General features: G+C 44.6%; 1 protein-coding gene across 1 annotated transcript in view; it reads left to right on the forward strand.

The window, feature by feature from the left end:
- MYO15A (myosin XVA) overlaps positions 1–23,139 on the forward strand; it is an 82,607-nt gene that overhangs the window by 57,400 nt on the left and 2,068 nt on the right. The window contains exons 46-62 of the mRNA XM_070760243.1: positions 3,036–3,110; positions 3,962–4,171; positions 5,483–5,539; positions 5,800–5,860; positions 7,251–7,317; positions 8,529–8,601; positions 11,378–11,451; positions 12,129–12,211; positions 13,229–13,359; positions 15,969–16,063; positions 16,561–16,638; positions 18,323–18,419; positions 19,908–20,068; positions 20,970–21,094; positions 21,369–21,502; positions 22,174–22,307; positions 22,479–22,619. Of these exons, the coding sequence (XP_070616344.1) occupies positions 3,036–3,110; positions 3,962–4,171; positions 5,483–5,539; positions 5,800–5,860; positions 7,251–7,317; positions 8,529–8,601; positions 11,378–11,451; positions 12,129–12,211; positions 13,229–13,359; positions 15,969–16,063; positions 16,561–16,638; positions 18,323–18,419; positions 19,908–20,068; positions 20,970–21,094; positions 21,369–21,502; positions 22,174–22,307; positions 22,479–22,619 (1,796 nt within the window). The remainder of the gene's footprint in view (positions 1–3,035; positions 3,111–3,961; positions 4,172–5,482; positions 5,540–5,799; positions 5,861–7,250; positions 7,318–8,528; positions 8,602–11,377; positions 11,452–12,128; positions 12,212–13,228; positions 13,360–15,968; positions 16,064–16,560; positions 16,639–18,322; positions 18,420–19,907; positions 20,069–20,969; positions 21,095–21,368; positions 21,503–22,173; positions 22,308–22,478; positions 22,620–23,139) is intronic.

The raw sequence follows: 23,139 nt of genomic DNA on the forward strand, positions 1-23,139 counted from the left end.
TGTACGACAGGTGCAGACGAACACGTTGAATTAATCATCCTTCCAGAGGTTGAGACAACATGTGTTCTTAGATGCCACCCTGTCCTTGCGTTGACATTCACGGCCGAGATGCTCCAATTCTTCTGACGTTCTGGAACGTCGGATTCGGTCTGTTCTAACTATGGTTTATAAACGTGGTCTCCCTGATGAACAAAACACATGTTGGATGCATGAACAGCAGAGGGGGCCCTGACAGATGGTTAGCCCATCTCTGAATGTCATTCTTGAATCTGGGGAACAACTGGAGCTCTTCCAAATAGCCAACAAGCATTCCTTGCTCCCTTTTCACTTCACATTCGGCTGTCCTCCTGGCTTTGCTATCTACAAACGGGATTCTTTCCCAACTACTTCAGCTTCAACCACAACAACACAAGAGCACACAACAGATTCAAGCTTTATATTATCTGCTCCAAACTTGACTGTAAAAAATTATTATTATTATTATTATTATTATTATTATTATTATTTATTAGATTTGTATGCCGCCCCTCTCCGCAGACTCGGGGCGGCTCACAACAGTGATAAAAAACAATATATATTGACAAATCTAATAATTTAAAATCTAAAATAGCAATTGTACATTTAAAAAATCTAAAAACAAGGAACCCCAATATAAAAAACATACATACAGTCATATCATGCACTAAAACTACATAGATAGGGGAAGATGTCTCAGTTCCCCCACGCTTGACGACAGAGGTGGGTTTTGAGCAGTTTACGAAAGGCAAGGAGGATGGGGGCGGTTCTAATCTCTGGAGGGAGCTGATTCCAGAGGGTCGGAGCCGCCACAGAGAAGGCTCTTCCCCTGGGTCCCGCCAGACGACATTGTTTAGTCGACGGGACCTAGAAAAGGCCAACTCTGTGGGACCTGACCGGTCGCTGGGATTCATGCAGCAGAAGGCGGTCTCGCAGGTATCCTGGTCCGGTGCCATGAAGGGCTTTATAGGTCATAACCAACACTTTGAATTGTGACCGGAAACTGATCGGCAACCAATGCAGACTGCGGAGTGTTGGTGTAACATGGGCATATCTTGGGAAGCCCACAATAGCTCTCGCAGCTGCATTCTGCACGATCTGAAGTTTCCGAACACTTTTCAAAGGTAGCCCCATGTAGAGAGCATTACAGTAGTCGAGCCTTGAGGTGATGAGGGCATGAGTGACTGTGAGCAATGACTCCCGGTCCAAATAGGGCTGCAACTGGTGCACCAGGCGAACCTGGGCAAACGCAAATACGACTTTAGTAATTGGGTTGTCGAAGCGTGGAACTCATTACCGGACTCTGTAGTATCATCCCCTAACCCCCAACATTTTACCCTTAGACTACCCACGGTTGACCTCTCCAGATTCCTAAGAGGTCAGTAAGGGGCGTACATATGCGCACTAGAGTGCCTTCCGTCCCCTGTCCTATAGTCTCTCCTATATCTCATATTTCTTCTCCACTATACCCTCTATAACCTTCATTGTGTATTGGACAAAATAAATAAATAAAATAAAATAAATAAACACTCTTGAGGATGAAAAGGGAGTTTGCACGCCGTTGCATCTTGAAGCTAACAGACTGTGAAAGGGCACTCCAGATTTTGCAATAGGCTATTGACCCCAAAACCCTCCAGCGGCTAGGAAGGATTGATAAATATACGAGATTCCAGGGAGCCTGTGAGGGCAAAGCATAAAGAATTAATGCAATTTCCCTCTGGTGCATAAAAGGAGGCTTGAACCCTAGAGAGGGGGTGAACTAAAACTCTGCTGCAAAAGGAATCAATCAGGGAAGACTGTGAAAAGAAAGTGAAAACATTTTTGGGTGAGGGGGGGAATAATCTTAATAACAACCCCGCGCATACAGATCCCGGGAGAAGCCATTACGAGAGGACCATTTATGCAGCGAAATAGTAAATGGAAAAGACAAGAGAGACGATGCCAAAGATTTTAATGGCAATGGAGACTGAAAGAAGGAGGCTTAATGAAATCTCCAGGAAATACAGCAGATTAAACTTTCCATAACGTCGGCTGTGTGTGTTCCCGATAAGAGAAAATGGAAAAGCAAAACGACTTTTGCAAAAAGAAGGAATGCAAAAGTGGAGCCTCAGCACAGCCAAATGCAAAAGGGGAGGGGTTGGAGTGGGCCTTCTCCGGGTCCCGTCGACTAAGCAATGCGGAGAGTAAGGGAAGAGCCTTCTCTGTGGCGGCCCCGGCCCTCTGGAAACAACTGGAGATCAGAACTGCCCCCACCCTCCTCGCCTTTCGTAAGTTGTTGAAAGCTCACCTTTGCCGCCAGGCATGGGGAAATTGGCACCTCCCCTAGCTACTGTTTTGTGTATGGTTTGATTGGGTTGTGTGATTATTTTACACAACCTTCTGCCGCACGAATCCCAGCGACCGGTTAGGTCCCACAGAGTGGGCCTCCTCCGGGTCCCGTCAACAAAACAATGTCGTTTGGCGGGGCCCAGGGGAAAAGCCTTCTCTGTGGCGGCCCCGGCCCTCTGGAACCAACTCCCCCCGGAGATTAGAATTGCCCCCACCCTCCTTGCCTTTCGTAAGCTCCTTAAAACCCACCTCTGCCGTCAGGCATGGGGGAACTGAGATACACTTTCCCCCTAGGCCTTTACAATTCATGTATGGTATGTTTGCATGTATGGATGTTTGGTTTTACAATAAGGGTTTTTAGTTGTTTTAGTATTGGATTTACATGCTGTTTTTTGTTACTGTTGTTAGCCGCCCCGAGTCTACGGAGAGGGGCGGCATACAAATCCAATAAATAAATAAAATAAAATAAATTGTGCTTTTAAATATTGGATTTGTACATTGTTTATTATTGCTGTGAGCCGCCCTGAGTTTTCGGAGAAGGGCAGCATACAAATCTAATAAATTATTAATCATTATTATTATTATTATTGATTGGAATTGGAATTGAAATTGGATTGGGAATGGGTCCGAGGGCCCCCACTCTGCCTGGAAATGTTCTTGGGGTCCCTCTGATGTGCTTCTCCCACCTACAGACCACTATTATGGCTGCGTGGTGAGGAAGAAGGTGATTCTCCTGGAAGAGGTCAAAAAAGGCACCGTGGATTTTGGTGGGTGGCTTTGGCCTGGTGTGGAGTGCAGTGCTGCCTTGCAGATTCCTCTTGGTTATAATCTTTTAAAATCTTCTTTCAGTTGCATGCTGGCGTTTGATTATTTTCCCCCTCGAACAAGCTCAATCCTTGGTCGGAGATGTTTCTAACTTCCTAGGTCAGGGATGGCGAACCCTTTTCCCCCCCTCGGGTGCTGAAAGAGCATGAACGCATGCTATTGCACATGGACGAGTGCCCACACCCATCATTCAATGCCTGGGGAGGGCGAAAACAGCTTCCCCTGCATCCCGGAGGCCCTCTGGAGGCTGGAAACGGCCTGCCTCCCAACCTCTGGTGGGTCCAGTAGGCTCGGGTTTCACCCTTCCCAGGCTCCAAAGGCTTCCTGGATCCAGGGGAGAGTAAAAATGCCCTCCCCCATCCCCCTGGAGGCTCTCTGAAAGCCAAAAACGCCCTCCCAGAGCCTCTGTGCAAGCCAAAAATCAGCTAGCTGCATATTGGAGCTGAGCTAAGGCAACGGCTCGCGTGCCAGCAGATATGGCTCCGCGTGTCACCTGTGGCACCTGTGCCATAGGTTCGCCATCACTGTCCTAGGTCCAAGTAAGCCTAATCAACAAATAGTGATCCTTTATGACCTGAGAATTTTAACTCCCAGCATTCCTCAGCCAGGAGTTCTGGAGATGAAGTCCACAGGTCTTAGAGGTTGCCAAGGTTGGACATCCCTGTCCTACAAACCGATGGGGCCGATCTCTGTGAAACTCCCTCCTCTTCTTCTTTGGGGAAAGGTGGTTGGAAGACCATCCAAAGGAGGATCTCTTGACCTCTGTCCTGAGGATTTCTTATTCCTGGGACAGGCTGGAAGTTTGGTGCCATCTACGGGAAGTCGGGGCTCTTCCCCTCCAGCTGCGTCCAACCAGCGGAAGCCCCCGATTTCACGCAGCTGCCCACGGAGAAGAAGGAGGACCCCAGCAGCAAGCAGGCCAAGGTGGCTGGTCCAGCCTCCGTGGCCGTGGCCGTCGCATCAGCAGCTGTGGCTCAGGAGCTGGACAGGAAGGTGGAGGCAAGTCGGTCGCGGAGGTGTGGATTTCCCTTGTGTGGGGTGGGAGGCGGGATTCAAAGGAAGGTGGCAAGAACAGGCATATGGGTGCTGTTGTTCCTTGGTTGAATGTAGTTGCTTTATGATAGCAGCATGTTCTGAGACAGAACTGTCCCAAGTCTTGGAACAGGCTGCTTTTGCCCAAATGCCTTGCAGGTCAAAAGAGTGATGATTGATTGATTGGGTTATGGTTATTGTTTTCATCTGGAGCCCTGGTGGCACAATGGTTAGAATGGTGGTTAGTATGGCAGGCTAAATAATAATAATAATAATAATAATAATAATAATAATAATAATAATAATACGTTTATTTGTAGTGCTCTCTTACCAAAGGGCATAATCAATCAATGATTGATTGATTGGGTTATGGTTATTGTTTTCATCTGGAGCCGTGGTGGCGCAATGGTTAGAATGATGGTTAGTATGGCAGGCTAATTAATAATAATAATAATAATAATAATAATAATAATAATAATAATAATAAATGTTTATTTGTAGTGCCCTTTTACCAAAGGGCATAATCAATCAATGATTGATTGATTGGGTTATGGTTATTGTTTTCATCTGGAGCTGTGGTGGCACAATGGTTAGAATGGTGGTTAGTATTGCAGGCTAATTAATAATAATAATAATAATAATAATAATAATAATAATAATAATAATAATAATAATAATAAACATTTATTTGTAGTGTCCTTTTACCAAAGGACATAACAACAAACCATATACAGTTTGTGAGGACAAACAGTAACACTTATTAGGTTAAGAAATATCCCCTCCCTCCCCCACATCCCGCAATTCTCACAATATAGCAAAGGGTTGTGTTAAAAAAACCACGTAAGGCATAAGACCAGAGGAGCCCTTCACTGAAGGGGAAAGTCTAAATAGGGTTAGCAAAGTCAGTACAGAGAAGATGGAAAGACAGTTTCACAAGAAGGGGGGGCAGAACAGCTGATGTGATCAGTTCCAGTTGCAGACTTAATGTAAAGATGGAAACACGGAAAATGTCCATGCAAGATGTTACAAGCCAAATCCTTAGTCTAGGGAAAATTTAGTTATTTTCCATTAGGCTTCATTCTTAATTCTGCCCCATTGCCAGCAGTTCGATCCTGACCAGCTCCAGGTTGACTCAGCTTTCCATCCTTCTGAGGTGGGTCCAATGAGGGCCCAGATTGCTGGGGGCAATGGGCTGATTCTGTAAACCTCTTCGAGAGGTTTGGAAAGCCCTGTAAAACTGCATATAAATCTACACACTGTTGCTACCTGCAAAGCTTTGGAGGAAAAGAAAATGGCGACCTCAGGGCTGAGAATAAAAAACATGGACCTCTTTCGTTGGGTCAGAGAGAGATCCCGATTTGACTAGCAGCCCCCTCTCTGCAGTGGTGATAAGTGGGGGGGATTTCACCCAACACACAGCCAAAGAGCCCATTTCCACGGTGCTGTGCCAATGTACCAGTTGCGTCTCTGAAGAGCGGTGTAGACGCTCCATTGGGTCGCCTTTCCTCTCTTCACCCTAACAGGTTTTCCCAGGGGGCGAGGAATATTTGGAGAGCTGGGAAGGATGTCAGAGCCCCCCAGAAACCAGACCCCAAGGAGGCCCTTTCACCCTGCTGGAGTTTGCCAAGAAGTATTTCCGAGAAGGGCAGAAGGGGAAAACGTGAGTGATGGCAGCGAAGGGAAAAGTGTTTTAAATTATGGGTTTTTAACTTTGTATTATTAGATTTGTATTGTACATTGTTTGTATCACTGCTGTGAGCCGCCCCGAGTCTACGGAGAGGGGCGGCATACAAATTTAATAAATAGATAGATAGATAGATAGATAGATAGATAGATAAATAAATAAAAGGTGGCAGGAATAAGGAGCCGGTTGAAAGGATGAAAGCCGGAAGCAGGAGGAGAGAGAAGGAAGCCACTCCAGGAAGCCACCGCTGCCTCCCGCCTTATCTTGGAACACCCCCTATTTATGAAGCTCCTGATATTGTTTGGGGGGGCCATGGGAGGTGCCAGACGAGAGACGAGAGTGGTGGTGGTGGAGCAGACAAGGTGAGAGATGGAGAGGATCCTTCATAACCAGAAATGAGTTTTCATCCCAACAGCATACAGAAAAAAATCAAACACAGTGGTCCCTCTACTTAAGAACTTAATTCGTTCCATGACCAGGTTCTTAGGTAGAAAGGTTTGTACGAAGAAGCAGTTTTTCCCATAGGAATCAATGTAAAAGCAAATAATGTGTGCAAACCCATTAGGAAAGAAATGAAAGCTCAGAATTTGGGAGGACAGTCACTGCCGAAGGAAGAAGCTGAGGGGAGGGGAATCAAAAAAATCCAAAACTTTATGGCTTTTTTCAAAAAGAAGAGGGACTCTGAGACAGCGAGGAGGAGCACGCGCCCCCCATACACTGCGCCAGAGAGAGAAACCCAAAGGGAATGGCAGGAAACTGGCTGGGCCTTCATGCCGCTCCCAAATTTCCTGGGAAATTTTTCCGGGCTCAGGTTTGTAAGTGGAAAATGGTTCTTGAGAAGAGGCAAAAAAATATTGAACACCCGGTTCTTATCTAGGAAAGTTCTTAAGTAGAGGTGTTCTTAGGTAGAGGGACCACTGTATCTGAAATATTCACCAGAACACGAGAGAATGGATTATTTATTTATTTCTGGTCAAGCTTTTGAAAATAGGCACCCTCTAGTTCAGTGGTTCTCAACCTGGGGGTCGGGACCCCTTTGGGGGTCGAATGACCATTTCACAGGGGTCGCCTAAGATCATGGGGGGGAGACAAATTTCCCATGGTGTTAGGCACTAAAGCTTCTGACGCCTTGGAACATATTTTTACAACCCAACCAATCAGGTGTTGACAGTGGGGGTGTCCCTCTGACCTCCCTGCCAATCAGCTTAAAGCTCTGTTGGGAGAATTGGCACTAGGCTTATGGTTGGGGGTCACCACAACATAAGGAACTGTATTAAGGGGTCGCGGAATTAGAAAGGTTGATGATCCTCCCTGACCCCCAAACGCAGACGGCATTCCTGCTTTAATGTTTTATTTATGATTTCAGGGACAAGCAGAAAGCGAAGAAGGGCATCGAATCTAGGACCGTGGCAGATATTCTGAAATACACCAAGGTAATGGGATGCTTTCCTTCAGGGGTCTGGGTCCTTTGGCTTTCTTTGCCCACTACTGCAATTGGACAAGCACAGCAGAGCCACCTTGTTTTTTAAAAAATACCATATTTTTCAGAGTATAAGACACACCTAAAAGAGGCTGATAATTTGGGTGATGCTTACACTCTGAATGTAGCTTTTATTAAGCCCTAATTAGCTGCTAACGATCTTCCCAGCTCTTACCTTGCAAGCTCTTTCGTTGTTTCTCTCTGCAAATAATGTTTCCCAAGCCCCAAGTCTTTGCAAGGTTTTTTCCATTGCTCTACTTGCTCCAAATGTTTCTTTCCAGGTGCTAACAATGTTCCCACCTCTTACTGGCTTGCAAGCTCTTTCCTTGTTACTCTCTGCTAAGAATGTTTTCCAAGCCCCAAGTCTTTGCAAGGTTTTTTCCATTGCTCTACTTGCTCCAAATGTTTCTTTCCAGGTGCTAACAATGTTCCCACCTTTTACTGGCTTGCAAGCTCTTTCCTTGTTACTCTCTGCTAAGAATGTTTTCCAAGCCCCAAGTCTTTCCAAGGTTTTTTCCATTGCTCTACTTGCTCCAAATGTTTCTTTCCAGGTGCTAACAATGTTCCCACCTTTTACTGGCTTGCAAGCTCTTTCCTTGTTACTCTCTGCTAAGAATGTTTTCCAAGCCCCAAGTCTTTGCAAGGTTTTTCCATTGCTCTACTTGCTCCAAATGTTTCTTTCCAGGTGCTAACAATGTTCCCACCTCTTACTGGCTTGCAAGCTCTTTCCTTGTTACTCTCTCCGAATAAAGCTTTTTAAAAGCTCTAACCAGGGGTTAAAATAATGTGCTAGCCAGATAAATACCCGGTAAACAGACTATTCTTCCTATTTTCCTCCCAAAAAACTAAGGTGTATCTTATACTCTGAAAAATATGGTAGTTTTTATTGAATATAAACATTGAAACACTAAAAAAGACAAACAAACATTAAACAAAACAATACATTTACAAATATAAATATAAACCTCTTTGGTGCATCTACAGTAAAGTGTCTTAGCAAAGCCATGGTTTGGGTAGTTTCCTCTTCAATCCAAGTCTTGGACATACCCACCAAGGCATGCCAAATATCTTGCCCACTTATTTGCACACGTGGCTCCCTCCGATGAGTGTGAATCCCACACCCAACCAATCGTCTCACTTGTTTCTCCCTTCCTGGCTTTCCAGTGTCCCATTCAAGAGTCGCTCATTGGATTCACCAACAGCAGCTTGAACAAAATAGCAGCAGAGTCCTTTCAAGGTGAGTCCTTCTCCTACCAAGGTGCCTGACCTTCAGACTGATGGAAGCTCTCACAGGGGAAGAGTTTTGTGGTGGTTGTGTCTCAGTAAACGCCTACCATTTTTTTGTCTCTCATTGGCTGCCCAAAGTCAGCTCTATAAGCTTGGCAGCCAAGACTGTTTGGCTTATGATAGCTACCCAAGCTTTCGGAACGAGTTGTTTCTGTTGGGAGAGCAAGTGGGCGGTAGGAAAAGCAAGCAGGATGCTTGGCTGCATAGCTAGAGGTATAACAAGCAGGAAGAGGGAGATTGTGATCCCCTTATATAGAGCGCTGGTGAGACCCCATTTGGAATACTGTGTTCAGTTCTGGAGACCTCACCTACAAAATGATATTGACAAAATTGAACGGGTCCAAAGTCAGGCTACAAGAATGGTGGAAGGTCTTAAGCATAAAACCTATCAGGAAAGACTTCATGAACTCAATCTGTCTAGTCTGGAGGACAGAAGGAAAAGGGGGAACATGATCGAAACATTTAAATATGTTAAAGGGTTAAATAAGGTTCAGGAGGAAAGTGTTTTTAATAGGAAAGTGAACACAAGAACAAGGGGACACAATCTGAAGTTAGTTGGGGGAAAGATCAAAAACAACATGAGAAAATATTATTTGACTGAAAGAGTAGTAGATGCTTGGAACAAACTTCTAGCAGACGTGGTTGGTAAATCCACAGTCACTGAATTCAAACCTGCCTGGGATAAACATACTGTATATCCATTGTAAGATAAAATACAGGAAATAGTATAAGGGCAGACCAGATGGACCATGAGGTCTTCTTCTGCCATCAGTCTTCTATGTTTCTATGAGAGTTTTTGGATACCAACTACCCACAGTTAACTACTATACGTAATTGAAGTCTTCAGTAAAAAAAAACCCACTGCAGCAGGCTTTCTTGTAAAAATATATTTTACTTTTCATCTACTCAAAATGCTTCTCTAACTAGAGCTTTCACCCTTACATTTAACCACTATAACAAACGATCCACAATACTATCATATAACTCTTATTACACCCCCCACTGCAACCACTAAGCACTAACCCCTAACTTCAAACCACTCTATAACAAAGCACTCTACAGAAACCACACCCATGCAAGGGTGTTAGTCCTTATATAGGTTACAGCCAATCAGGTGGCAGCACAATTAGAAAACCCATGATTACATACTGATTATGGCTTACATCAGCCTTTCCCTGACTCAATAATGTCAACCCCCAACCCCCAACATTTCTCCCTTAGACTATCCATGATTGACCTCTCCAGGTTCCTAAGGGGTCAGTAAGGGGCGTACATAAGTGCACTAGCCTGCCTTTCGTCCCCTGTCCAATTGTCTTTCCTTCATCTCATATATCATATATATTTTCTTCCTTTCATATATCTTCTCCTCTATTTTTACACATTATCTTTATATATATTACTTCATGTCTGTTCTCTTCTATATGTATTGTGTATTGGACAAATGAATGAATAAATAAAATAAATAAATGGTTACAAACCATTTACTTGCATTGTAATGGTACTTCCAGAAATAAACTTATTTCTGTCAGCTTCCATCCCTGTGCTCTGCACGTCAAAACAGCAATGAGTGATTTGAGCTCTGTGATTGATTTGGTTGTGGTTATTGTTTTCATCTACAATGCTTTGGAGAAACAATGGTTCCAGCACCGTTCCAAAAGGACAGCAGTCTTGGAAAAAGTTGCCTTCCATTTCTTCTCCAGGCTCAGAGAAGTCATCCAAAGATCTACGGATGCTTTGCTGCTGAGTGGATTTCTGGTGTAAATTAGGAAAATGAGCTCATTCTGTAACTATTGTGAAGCTTCGCAAACTAAGTACTCAGCCATAATGCTAAGCGTGCCATAGGATGGGCAGACAACAATGGGTTGGTTCATTCATGCCCAGTCAAAACAATAAGCTAGATTATGATGATGAGGACTCTTAGCAAAGGTAGGAGTGATTGAAGAGATCATCCCAATTGAAAAGGGTGTGCGTGTGTGTGTGTGTTGTGGTTAGCTCTGGCCCAGCTCCTGCCCCAAGGACTGTGGATGTGGGGGAGACATCCACATGCTGCAGGCCTGTTGTGCTCCCGGTGGAATCTGCTGATGAAGGCTCCTCTGACCAAGAAGACATGAGTGACAGGGAGGAGGAGAGTGGGGTAGACAGCTCAGAAGGAGATCAATTATCTAGCTCCTCCTTGGATTCAGAACAAGAGTTAATGATACAGCCACGCATGCGGAGAGTGATGCATAGGCAGCAACAAGTGAGAGATTATTATCAAAGAAAATGAGGCCACCTGTGGTTGGGTGGGGCTGTGGTCATTAGTGAGGCTGCTATAAAGAGCAGCCTGTGGGTTTGGCCATTGTGGAGGATTATCTGATCGTTGTGTTTCGTGACTGCCTTGCTGACTTGGACCTTTTGTGTGCTGATTTTTCCCCACTTTGAAACTAAACCAGAGCAAAGTGTGTTTCACTTTGTGAAAGAAGAAGGACTGTGAATTGCCTCACAGCTGCAAGCTAAGTATCACAGAACTGATAAGGGACTTGTACAAATTACCAGTTTGCTTGGAGACCAGTGCTCTTTGCTATCCCAAAAGAGGGCTTGGTTTAAGTGAATTTTCATTATAAAGAACATTGTTTTGAATTTTCAAACGTGTGTGTGTGTCTGAAATTTGTACCTGTGAATTTTTGGGAGGATTCCACCAGAGAGCCCGACAGAACAGTGTGTATGTTTCTTTTGTGTCTCCCCAGCTGTGATGAAATTCATGGGTGACCTTCCACTCAAGGGACAATCTGAGCTGGATGTGGTCTATGCTTTGTTGAAGGTAATCTTCTCTGCAGTGTTGGCTTGGATTAAACCTTGTGGAGCAGGCGATGGACGTGTTCCAGGTTCTGCTGGTGTGCTTTTTTTTTTTTAGTTGAGGGGGTTCAACTGAAAGGCGAAGGTACTTTTTTAAGCCAAGTGAAGACCAGCTGTAAATCTTCAGAGTTTTCTGAAATCCAGTGTTTTGCTGTCAAATTTCTGTAGTTTTGTGTTTTGGGGGAATTTGAGGATCCGGCAAAAATAGGAGGTAGGGAGCTCACTGCCAACAAGGATGGTTTGCTGCCCTTTGTGTAGAGGAGGGTTTTTTGGATTCTATGTGGTCTCAGGGTGCCCCAACTGGCCAAGCCTTTCTAGGTGAGAAGGTCTTTGGGAGAATCAGATGGTTGACCACTTATGAGACAGACAGGAGAATAGATTCCTTCCTCAATTGCTGGAAGTAAACGCACGCTTCCTGGATTCGGACTGAGTCAGAAAGAGGGGTAAACCAAAGTGAGGGACAACTTTTATAGTTGGCAGACTAGGTCCTGATTGGCTGTGGACAAGGTCCACCAATCCTTGGAGACTAGCTCCCCCTACTGTGGAGAAGGTCTTTGGCAGATTCAGGTGGTTGACCACTTAATGAGACGGGCGGGGGAATAGACTCCTTCCTCCCACGCTCTCTTCCTGCTTCTTCTCCAGCTCTGTGGAGACCACGAGGTCATCCGGGATGAAGTTTTTTGTCAGATCCTCAAACAGATCACGGACAACATCAGCAGCAAAACGTAAGTCAACCTTTCCATCTTTTGTGGCTTTCTAGAAATAAAGACCCACACACACGTTGTTTCAAAAGTACACACAGGCAAAGTCTATTGCTAACACAATTTCTGCAATACAAGGGTTGAAGCAAGGAATTTTATGCTGGCTACGTTCCTCTAATTAGCAAGAGATAAGGAAAGTCCAGGATGCTTGCCAGATAGGGCCATAAATCTCCACTAATGATGTCTCTCTGGTTTTTAACTACAATCACAGTCCAGAGACTTTAACAGTTCATGCAACAGGTAGGAATCAAAGTCTGTGGAACCAGAAGTCACTTGGCTCCGAGTCACCTTTCTCCATGATGGGGAACACTGTTTGCCACACCCTCTTCCCCATCAGCCTGTCCTTATATACTGCCAAGGTGTGGCCAAATGTCCCATAGATCTATTTAATGCCAAGAACCCCTTCTAGAGAGATATTCATGTCTCAATCTCATCCTCCTTACCCTTGCATCTAACATGGAGTTCTGATCCTCAAAGTTCACATCGTCTTCTGAGTCAGACAATACCGTAATTGGGGGTTCTACAGTCTCTGGTGGTTCCCCAGATTCCAACTCCCTTTCACTCTCAGACTCGGATGACAAGAACATTGGCCCACGATGCCAGTACTCATCCGTCTCCTGGTCTTCGAAATCCGCGACTAGCTGAGTCAGATGTGGACCACTCACAACAATACCTACCTCATATAATTTACATTTATCCCTCGGGCAGTCAGGGGACAAGAGAAGATGACTTTTCAACCCAAAGGAGTTTGGAGATAGAGCTGTTTTGGGGGGAGCTTCTCTTTGGGGAAAGGCAGAAAGCAAGACTCCTAATGTCCCAAGCCAGGAGATGACGCCTGATGCCAGGGAGCCCTTGGGTTAGCTCTGGGGTCCTAAGAGAGGCCAGGAGGTGCCTGAGTCAGTCCTGCTCCTATCTCTAGCTATGGGTAGACCCTCCCCAAAACCCAGCTGAACTTTCACACTGGTGTCTCCTTTGGCCCAGGGACAGCTGCCCCAAAGGATGGAGGCTTCTCTACATCCTGAGTGCCTACTACAGATGCTCCGAAGTCTTCAAGCCCTACCTCCTACAGTTCCTCCAGGAGGTTTCTGCCCACCCTGGTTTGCATTTCCAAGGTGAGCTGCTGGGACTTTCCACAAGAAGACTCCTACTATCGCCCAAGGTTATTTCAAGGCCTGTCCTGGGCGGCATTAACAGAGGGATAGAATCAAGATCACGTGAAGGGTTAATACCACTGCGTAAGGCCTTGGTAAGGCCACACCTGGAATACGGCATTCAGTTTTGGTCGCCACGATGCAAAAAGGATGTTGACACTCTAGAAAGAGGGCAGAGAAGAACGACAAAGAGGATGAGGGGACTGGAGACCCTAAGCCACATATTACACTTATTGATTGATTATTGATTTATTGGATTTCTATGCTGCCCCTCTCCAGAGACTCAGGTCAGCTTACAACACATAAAAAACAATAAATTACAATAACATTAATCCAATTAAATTAAAATTAAATACTATCTAAATTTCCAAATATTAAAATCAATGACACCCATTCGTACAATGATCATGCAATCAACCTGATGACATAAATGAGTCTTAAGACTCTTATGGAAGGCGAGGAGGGTGGGGACAGTACGAATCTCTAGGGGGAGCTGATTCCAGAGGGCTGAGGGGCCGCCACAGAGAAGGCCCTTCCCCTAGGCCTTGCCAAGCGACATTGTCTAGTCGACGGGACCCGGAGGAGGCCGACTGTGGGACCTGACCAGTCGCTGGGATTCATGTGGCAGAAGGCGGTTCTGCAAGTAATCTGGTCCGATGCCATGTAGGGCTTCATAGGTCATAACCAACACTTTGAATAGTGTTCAGAAATCCATCGGCAGCCAGTGCAGTTCGTGGAGTGCTGGAGAAACATGGGCTTACTTAGGAAGGCCCACGACTGCTCGCGTGGCTGCGTTCTGCACAATATGTAGTTTCGGAACACTCTACAAAGGCAGCCCCATGTAGAGAACATTGCAGTAGTCAGACCTCGAGGTGATAAGGGCATGAGCGACTGTGAGTAAATATGCTCACCTTTTAACTTAAAAAAAAATACCTAAAACAGCTACAAAGGACAATAAGAAATATATTGAGGAATTCTTGGGGGTTTGTCCCCTGGTCTCTAATCTCCAGTTTCAAAGGCTCAAACTGGAGTCTTTTAGGATTTGGGTTTTATAATTTATAATAATAGAGTTATTTTTTTTAAAAACCCACACATATTTGCATTAACAATAGTGGAAATCTCTCCTTCTCTCACCTACAGAAAACCTTGCCTCCCCGAGGGGATGTAAAGTGAATTAAATGCTTCGATTCCTAGGACAAGGCAGGTGTTAAAATCTAGCTGTTAGAGGGAGAAAACTGACAGGGCTTAAGCCAAAATTCATCAATCAAATGTCCTTGGCTCTCCCATCTGCTAAAACGTGGAAATGAATCCATCTGCTCGGTCTATAGCTGGAGGAAAGCCTGCTGGGTCCCATTGCAGCCCAGGGTTATTTTCTCATTAAACTCCCTCCGGTGGGACGGAAGTGATTGGCAAAGATGGATGACCCCTGGCTTGGCGTCCAGCCGGGCCACGATTTCAGCCCATCAGCACCCCTCTTCGGCTGGAGAGGAAGGCTGCTGCCATTCGAGAGAATCTGGAGCTTGGGAGGTTCTCAGATTTGGAAAGTTAGGGGATGAATCAAGTAGGGGAATTGCCACCCGTCTTGTCCTGGTTTTCGGGGCTGGCTCCAATCTAGAGTAGAATAAAATAGAATAGAATAGAATTCTTTATTGGCCAAGTGTGATTGGACACACAAGGAATTTGTCTTTGGTGCAGATGTTCTCGGTGTACATAAAAGAAAAAGATACATTTGTCAAGAATCATGAGGTCCAACACTTAATGATTGTCATAGGGGTCAAATAAGCAATGAAGAAACTATCAATATTAATAGAAAATTTTAGGATACAAGCAACAAGTTACAGTCATATAGTCCTAAGTAAGAGGAAAAGGATGATAGGAATGATGAGAAAAAACTAGTAGAAATAGAAGTGCAGACTTAGTAAAAAAAGTCTGACAGTGTTGAGGGAATTATTTGTTTAGCAGAAGGATGGCATTTGAGGAAAAAAACCTCCTCTTGTATCTAGTTGTCTTGGTGTGAAGGGCTCTGTAGCGACGTTTTGAGGGTAGGAGTTGAAACAGTTTCTAAATTCTGCAGAGGGTAGCAAATATGGGCAGAGGGGCCTTAACCCAGGTTGGAGGGAGAAGAGTCAATCTCACAAGGGGGACTTCTCCATGGGCCATTGAGAACGTTCTGTTAGTCTGTCTTGGTGCAGCCTTGTGCGAAACCGTCGGCATACACACAGCAGAGTTATTGCAGTGGTGTAGTTGTGTGATCCAGCCAGTAAAAGATACAGACTTAGTATTTAACAAAGTATTATTTACACATTTACAACACAAAGTAGCAAAAGTTAACAAACTGCACACAGCTAAGAATACAGTATCTCAAAGTAAACTCCCCCCCCAACAAGGAAAGGTACTAGCGCCCTCTTATGGCTAAAGCAGTCAAAGCTCTTAAAGGCATATTACAACTTTATAGTTATAAACTACCATTTGTAGTTTAATAAATGGCAACCCCAAAAACAGTTGAGTACCATGTACTAATACGTTCCACGAATCTCCCACCTCTTCTTCTCTTCTGCCACTTCCACCAGGCATTGCCAAGGCCTGCGAGCAGAATTTGCGGAAGACTTTCAAGTTTGGGGGCCGTTGTGAGTTTCCTACTGCTGTGGAGCTCCAAGCCTTGGTGGTGAGTTCTTGACAAGAGAAAGAAAGGGAGGGAGGGAGGGAAGGAAGGAAGGAAGGAAGGAAGGAAGTGAAGGAGGGAGGGAAGGAGGGAGGGAGGGAAGGAAGAAAGGAAGGGGAAGACAAATGGGAAGGAAGGAAGGCAAGGGGAGGGGAAGGAAGATGAATGGGAAGGAAGATAGGAAGGAAGGAAGGAAGGCAAGGGAAGATGGACGGTTAGGAAGGAAGGGAGGGAGGGAAGGAAGGGAGGGAGAGAAGGAAGGAAGGCAAGGGAAGATGGACGATAAGGAAGGAAGGAAGGAAGGAAGGAAGGAAGGAAGGAAGGAAAGGATCCTATCAGCTGGGAAGGTGTCACCTAGAGAGAGATTATGGCTTTGCTATGGGCTGAAAGAGATGGGCACGCAAGGCACCTCCATAGCAGCCACTTTCCCGTTTATGTCCCTAATAATTTTGCTTTTTCCTCATGCTATTCCTCCTCCTCCTCCCCCCCCACCACCAAAGGCTGGAAGAAGTTCAAAGCGCCAGCTCTTTCTCCTTCCAGGAGGGATCGAAAGGCACCTCAAAATCAAGACTTGCTCGGTGAGTGCCCAGAACCAGCCCTGATCTGATGCAGCCAGCAAATAAAGGGGGAATTTGTGTACACTAAACTCCAAAGTGACATGTTTCAGGTGTCAACGATGCCCCAACTAGCATATCACTCCCCTTCCATGAAATCTTGCAGAATATAATCTCTTTCCTCTGTATGAGTTGGTTTCCAGAGCTTACTCTAGAAAACCATATCTAATCTTTTCAGGAAGCAAAATTAAAAGTTTCACTAGAAACTTTTGTGATATAGAAGACATAATTTGTCAACCATATTGTTGACTATCACTATCGAGCGACCTAATATTAGGTATTTGTATCTAGTGTGTGGAATTGTGGGTTTGTTTTCTTTAGTTCTGTATATTATGTTGTGTTCATTTTGCATATTTCTGAGTAAGATAGGGATTCATTTTTATGGGTTTTGTTTTCCATCGATTTATGGTGCAATATTTATATGTTTTTGTTTTATTTGGGTACGAAAAGAAGGAGTGTCTAGTTTTGCTTTTCCTTTAAATTTTTATGTGTTTTTTTTCTGTTTGAGCCATTTGTACCAATTTTCCCATATTTTGTAGAATTCAGATTTACCTTTTTCCTGTAATTCCAAAGTCATTTTGGTCATTTCTGCGCATTCAAGGACCTTAATTATAAAACTTAAAGTTGTAGGGGCTGTTTCTGTTTTCCAATTCTGTGCATATAGTAGTCTTGCTACATCCACTGGGAACTTTTTTGCTCAAAATGCACTTTCAACCAAAATGGGCCGAGTCCATTCGGTTACTTTCCCCAAAGACAGATCCTACATCACCTTTTCCTACAAAATCAGGTCAGCTCTCTTTTTTTAACATTTCTTCTTATATCGCCCTCTACAAATATCCAGACTGAATATTCATCTGGGAGAAAAATTCTGCGCATTTTGACCTGTTGCTGTTGTGGTTAGCTCTGGCCCAGCTCTTGCCCCAAGGACTGTGGATGTGGGGGAGACATCCACATGCTGCAGGCCTGTTTTGCCCCCGGTGGAATCTGCTGATGAAGGCTCCTCTGACCAAGAAGACATGAGTGACAGGGAGGAGGAGAGTGGGGCAGACAGCTCAGAAGGAGATCAATTATCTCTCTCCTCCTTGGATTCGGAACAAGAGTTAATGATACAGCCACGCATGCGGAGAGCGATGCATAGGCAGCAACAACTGAGAGATTATTATCAAAGAAAACGAGGCCACCTGTGGTTGGGTGGGGCTGTGGTCATTAGTGAGGCTGCTATAAATAGCAGCCTGTGGGTTTGGCCATTGTGGAGGATTATCTGATCGTTGTGTTTCATGACTGCTTTACTGACTTTGACCTTTTTGTGTGCTGATTTTTCCCCGCTTTGAAACCAAACCAGAGCAAAGTGTGTTTCATTTGTGAAAGAAGAAGGACTGTGAATTGCCTCACAGCTGCAAGCTAAGTATCACAGAACTGATAAGGGACTTGTACAAATTACCAGTTTGTTTGGAGACGAGGGCTCTTTGCTATACCCAAAGAGGGCTTGGTTTAAGTGAATTTTCAGTATAAAGAACATTGTTTTGAATTTTCAAACGTGTGTGTCTGAAATTTGTACCTGTGAATTTTCGGGAGGAGTCTACCAGAGAGCCTGACAGAACAGTTGCTAGGAGCATTGGTGCATCTTCCTGTCCATTGATGTTTCTAGGTGGCCCAGGATGTCATAGAAGAGATTTGCTTCGAAATGGGTCTGCACCAGCCTGAAGCCTTCAGGGAATACATCGTTTTCGCTGTCTCTAGTATAAGTGAGTTGATGAGGCAAGAAGGGAAATGGTTTTCCTTATCCAGGCATCAAGAAATAAACACCGTGAAAAGGGTTACTAAGGTTCAATGTATTGTTTTGTTTCTGGGTTTTTTTCTTTTTTTTGTTTTGGTTTGGGTTTTTTTTGTTCGTATGGGTTTTTTTTAAAGTTTGTATTTTAATGTTTTATTTTATATTTACAAAAATATAATCTTTATTGAAGATAAATAAGGGGGATACATAAAATAAAAGAGATGTGCAGATATCAATACAAATGTACATGAATTTTGAGTATACAATTATAAATTGGAATACACACGAGAGGCAAAAAAGGAGCTGTGATGTTCCTTCAATACACCAGGGTGATTCGACACAAAATATAACCCTTCCCTGGTACAGAGCTGAAAGGATTGAGTAATGTTGCCTGGAGATTAATTCTCTGCCTTACAAGGCAAAGGTTGCAGGTTCAAGTCCCAGTGAGGGTATGGCTAGCTGATGAGGCCAAAATAAGGCCGAAATAGATCTATCCTAGTCTCCCTTAATTTTCAAATTCAGCAAAAAACAAAAACAAAAACAAAAAAAACCCCAACATATATATATATATATATATTATATATATATATATATAATATATATATACATATATATATATACATACATATATATATATGAAAAAGCTAAAGAAAGAGAGAAGAAAGAAAAGAGAAGAAAGTGAAAGAAGATGAGAAGTAAAGAGAGAGAGGAAAAAGAAAGGAAAGGATAGTAGAAATAAGTTCATATCTGTAAATCTATCAAGTGTCTTAGTCAGTGTTAACTTATCTGTTGACCCTATTACTCTACAGCTTTTAAGATCTTTTAAGTATTTATGTTTTAAATGTTCTTTTTTAATGTTTGTATTCAATAAAAATATTGTTTAAAGAAATAAACAGTTTTCCTTAGGCCCCTAATGTTGGAGGGTGGGAGGGAGGGTGGATCTTTCTCCATCTGAGAAGATGCTCCACCCTTTTCTATGTAGAATTCCCAGGAACATTTGTAGAAATGGTAGATGTGATGGTTAATCTGGTGAGCCCAGATTCTCATTCTTGGTTGGGTACCACCAAGTTCATTCATTGGAACCACTGATTAATTTTTGCCTGTTTGTGTAATCCAGGGGTAGGCAAAGTTGGCTCGTCTATAATTTGCCAATCATGCTAGCTCAGGAATTCTGGGAGTTGAAGTCCACTCCAACAGAAGAGCCAACTTTGCCTATGCCTGGTGTAATCCATCTTAACCTCAATATTTGGGATCCCCCCCATAAAGCCAAGAGAGGTGGGCCTCTTTCTCTTGGTTTAAGCAGGAGAAGCGTAGATGTTTCCTTCAACAGATACTTGGGTGTGGAGTGGCAGAGAACTAGGCAGCCCATCCATCAGCAAAGGGGAACTTCTCACTTCGGGCTGCTGGGTTGTGTAGGTTGCTTCAAAAAATGGACTCTCTCTCCATTTCCCCACCCCAGATCAGAATGTCCGGCCTTTGGACAGGCGGGAGTACATCCTAGATGTCACCCTGGAAATGGAGAACGTGGACAGCAGCTACATGTTCTGGTACCGGCGTGTGATTTGGGCCCAGCCGCTGAAATTTGACAATGAACTCTATGTCACCGTGCATTACAACCAGGTGAGACCCTCTGAAGAAATGGGGAGAGGAAAAACTCAAGACTTGGGTTTGTTCTGAGAGGACTCAAGCACCCTTTCTTAACTTGACTTACTGTATTTTTTGGAGTATAAGAGGCACCTTAGTTTTGGGGGAGGAAAATAGGGAAAAGAATCTGATGACCAGGTATTCCTCTGGCTAGCGTCCTTAGTCTGGTCAGCTTCAGCACATTGTTTTATCCCCTGGTTAAGGCTTAAAAAAACTTATTCAGAAAGAGTAACATTGAAAGAGCTTGCAATCCAGTAAGAGCTGGGAGCATCATTAGCACCTGGTTAGGGCTGGAAAGAAACAGTCTGAGCAAGTAGAGCAATGAAAAACCCTGCAAAGACTTAGGGCTTGGAAAACATTCTTCGCAGAGAGTAACAATAAAAGACCCTGCAAGGTAAGAGCTGGGAAGATTGTTAGCATCTGGTGGGCTTGGAAAACATTCTTAGCAGAGAGTAACAATAAAAGAGCTTGCAAGCCGGTAAGAGCTGGGAACATTGTTAGCACCTGGCTAGGGCTGGAAAGAAACTTACTCAGAGCAAATTAGAGCAATGAAAAGAAAGCTGCAAAGTCTTAGGGCTTGGAAAACATTCTTTGCAGAGAGTAACAATGAAAGAGCCTGCAAGGTAAGAGCTGGGAAGATAGTTAGCAGCTAGTTAGGGCTGGGGGGGTATAAGAGTCTTGGGAGAGGGGCAGTGTACAAGTATTATTATTATTATTATTATTATTATTATTATTATTATTATTATTATTGATGATGATGATGCACCCAAATTATCAGCCTCTTTTAGGGAGGAAAAGGTTGCATCTTATACACCGAAAAATACAGTAACTGCCCTTTAAGATGATGGTGGTGGTGGTGGTGGTGTCTCTGTCACAGGTGCTACCTGACTACCTGAAAGGTCTCTTCAACATCTCGTCTCCTACAAAGCCAAGTGACCAACAGTTGCAGCAAATCTCCAAACTGGCTGCTCTGCAGCTGTGCGTGAAGGGCCTGACTACCTTGTAGGTGCCTTTGAATTTATGGTGGTGTTTGGACAAGGCTAACGCCGCGGGCAAGAGGGAGGCTGACTCCTGGGACACAAGGCTGAGTGGGTAAAGGCTGGGTGGGGTGATCCTCACCTTCTGGGCCTGAGGCTGCAGCACCACGCTTGAGATGGTCCTTCTCCTGGGCTTGGAGCAGAGGAGGCTTGGTGGAGAACCTCCCTTTAGCTCCCCGTGCCTCTGTTTCCTCAGCGGTCTGTGACTTCTCACCAAATCCTTCTGCTTCTCCTCCAAGAAGGGAAATCCAGGGCTACGTCCCACCCCAGTTCTACCACCTGCAGAAGACTCAGGCGTGGCTGGACATGGTGGCCCCCTTCATGCACCAAGCACAAGCCTTGAGCGCCCACCAGGCTCGGGCCCAATTCTTAGGTAAGGCCTTCTTCTTCCCAGGGTGGGCAGACCAGCCAACCTTCCCGGAATTAAGCTGCAAGAATGCTGGTTGGCCAAAAGAAAGGCTTGCGGGGTAACTCAGCCCTGGGTTTCTCATTTCGAGAGTTCTCGGTTGCTAATCTCCCAGATTCTCTGGAAACTGCACAATAAACATTTATTTATTTATTCGGTTTTTATGCCGCCCTTCTCCTTAGACTCAGGGCGGCTTACAACATGTTAGCAATAGCACTTTTTAACAGAGCCAGCCTATTGCCCCCACAATCCGGGTCCTCATTTGACCCACCTAGGAAGGATGGAAGGCTGAGTCAACCTTGAGCCGGTGATGAGATTTGAACCGCTGACCTACAGATCTACAGTCAGCTTCAGTGGCCTGCAGTACAGCACTCTACCTCCTTCCTTCCTTCCTTCTTTCCTTCCTTCCTTCTTTCCTTCCTTCCTTCCTTCTTTCCTTCCTTCCTTCCTTCCATCCATCCATCCACCCACCCTTCCTTCCTTGGTGGGTCAAATGAGGAGCCAGATTGTTGGGGGCAAAAGAGGCTGACTCTGAAAACCACTTAGAGCTTAGAGAAACATTATGAAGTGGTATATAAGTTTAAATGCTATTGCTATGGCTGTTCTTTGAGTTGATGGTTGACCTCCGTCCGTTGCAGGGCTCCTGAGCGCTTTCCCCATGTTTGGCTCTTCGTTCTTCTACATCCAAAGTTGCAGCAACACCACCATCATTTCGCCCTGTATCCTGGCCGTGAACCAGAATGGGCTGAATTTTCTCCACAAGGAAAGTCACGTAGGTGTTTGTTCCTTTGACCCCATCAAGGTCAGCTGTGCTTTTGAAGCTGTTTTCCAGCCCTTCAGCTCCGAAACTTGAAGTCCACAAGTCTCAAAGTTTCCAAAGTTGGAGAGCCCCAGTTTAGTCTGCTTGCTCTTCTTCTGAAGGGTTTCTCTTCCGCTCTTCTAGGAACCCATCGTGACGTTCTCCCTGAAGGAGATCCACTCTACTCGGACCCAGCGACCTTTGGCCGGATCCAGCTACCCCTACGTGGAAATTATGTTGGGAGATCTGGTGTCACACAGGATCACACAGCTGCAGCTTAAGCAGGTATAACAGGGGACATCCAGGCCCCAGGAGAGCATCCCAATTTCTCTGCCGATGGATCTGCTCAAGGAGGTGGCTTATGGGTTTGAGGAAGTGAAGGGCTGCAAAAAAATTTACTACCACGCTGTGAGCGTGGCTTATTTTGTGGGTGTGGCTTGCTGGCCATGTGACCAGGTGGACAGTGACCGGGGGTGGTGGTTTAAAGGTCATGTGACTGTCTTAAAGGTGGCCAACTTGACTGTCACTCATGTCAAAGGTTTGGGTTAGGGTGCCTGGCCTCTCCTTGCCTCAAAGAGAGACAATTTCCCTCTCTATTTACTATTACTGAACATCCAAAATATACTCTTTAATTCTACGTATCTATGCCCTATGTGCACATACATATTACACACAGGCACACAAAAATATACATTATCTACTATATAAATTATAAGAGTATGTACACATACAAGCACGCACAGCTCTTCTAAAATTATACACATCCAACCTCATTAACTGCAATAGGAAAAACAGACCCAGAGTC

Source organism: Erythrolamprus reginae, chromosome 9, assembly GCF_031021105.1.
Source record: "Erythrolamprus reginae isolate rEryReg1 chromosome 9, rEryReg1.hap1, whole genome shotgun sequence".
NCBI lineage: Eukaryota > Metazoa > Chordata > Lepidosauria > Squamata > Dipsadidae > Erythrolamprus > Erythrolamprus reginae.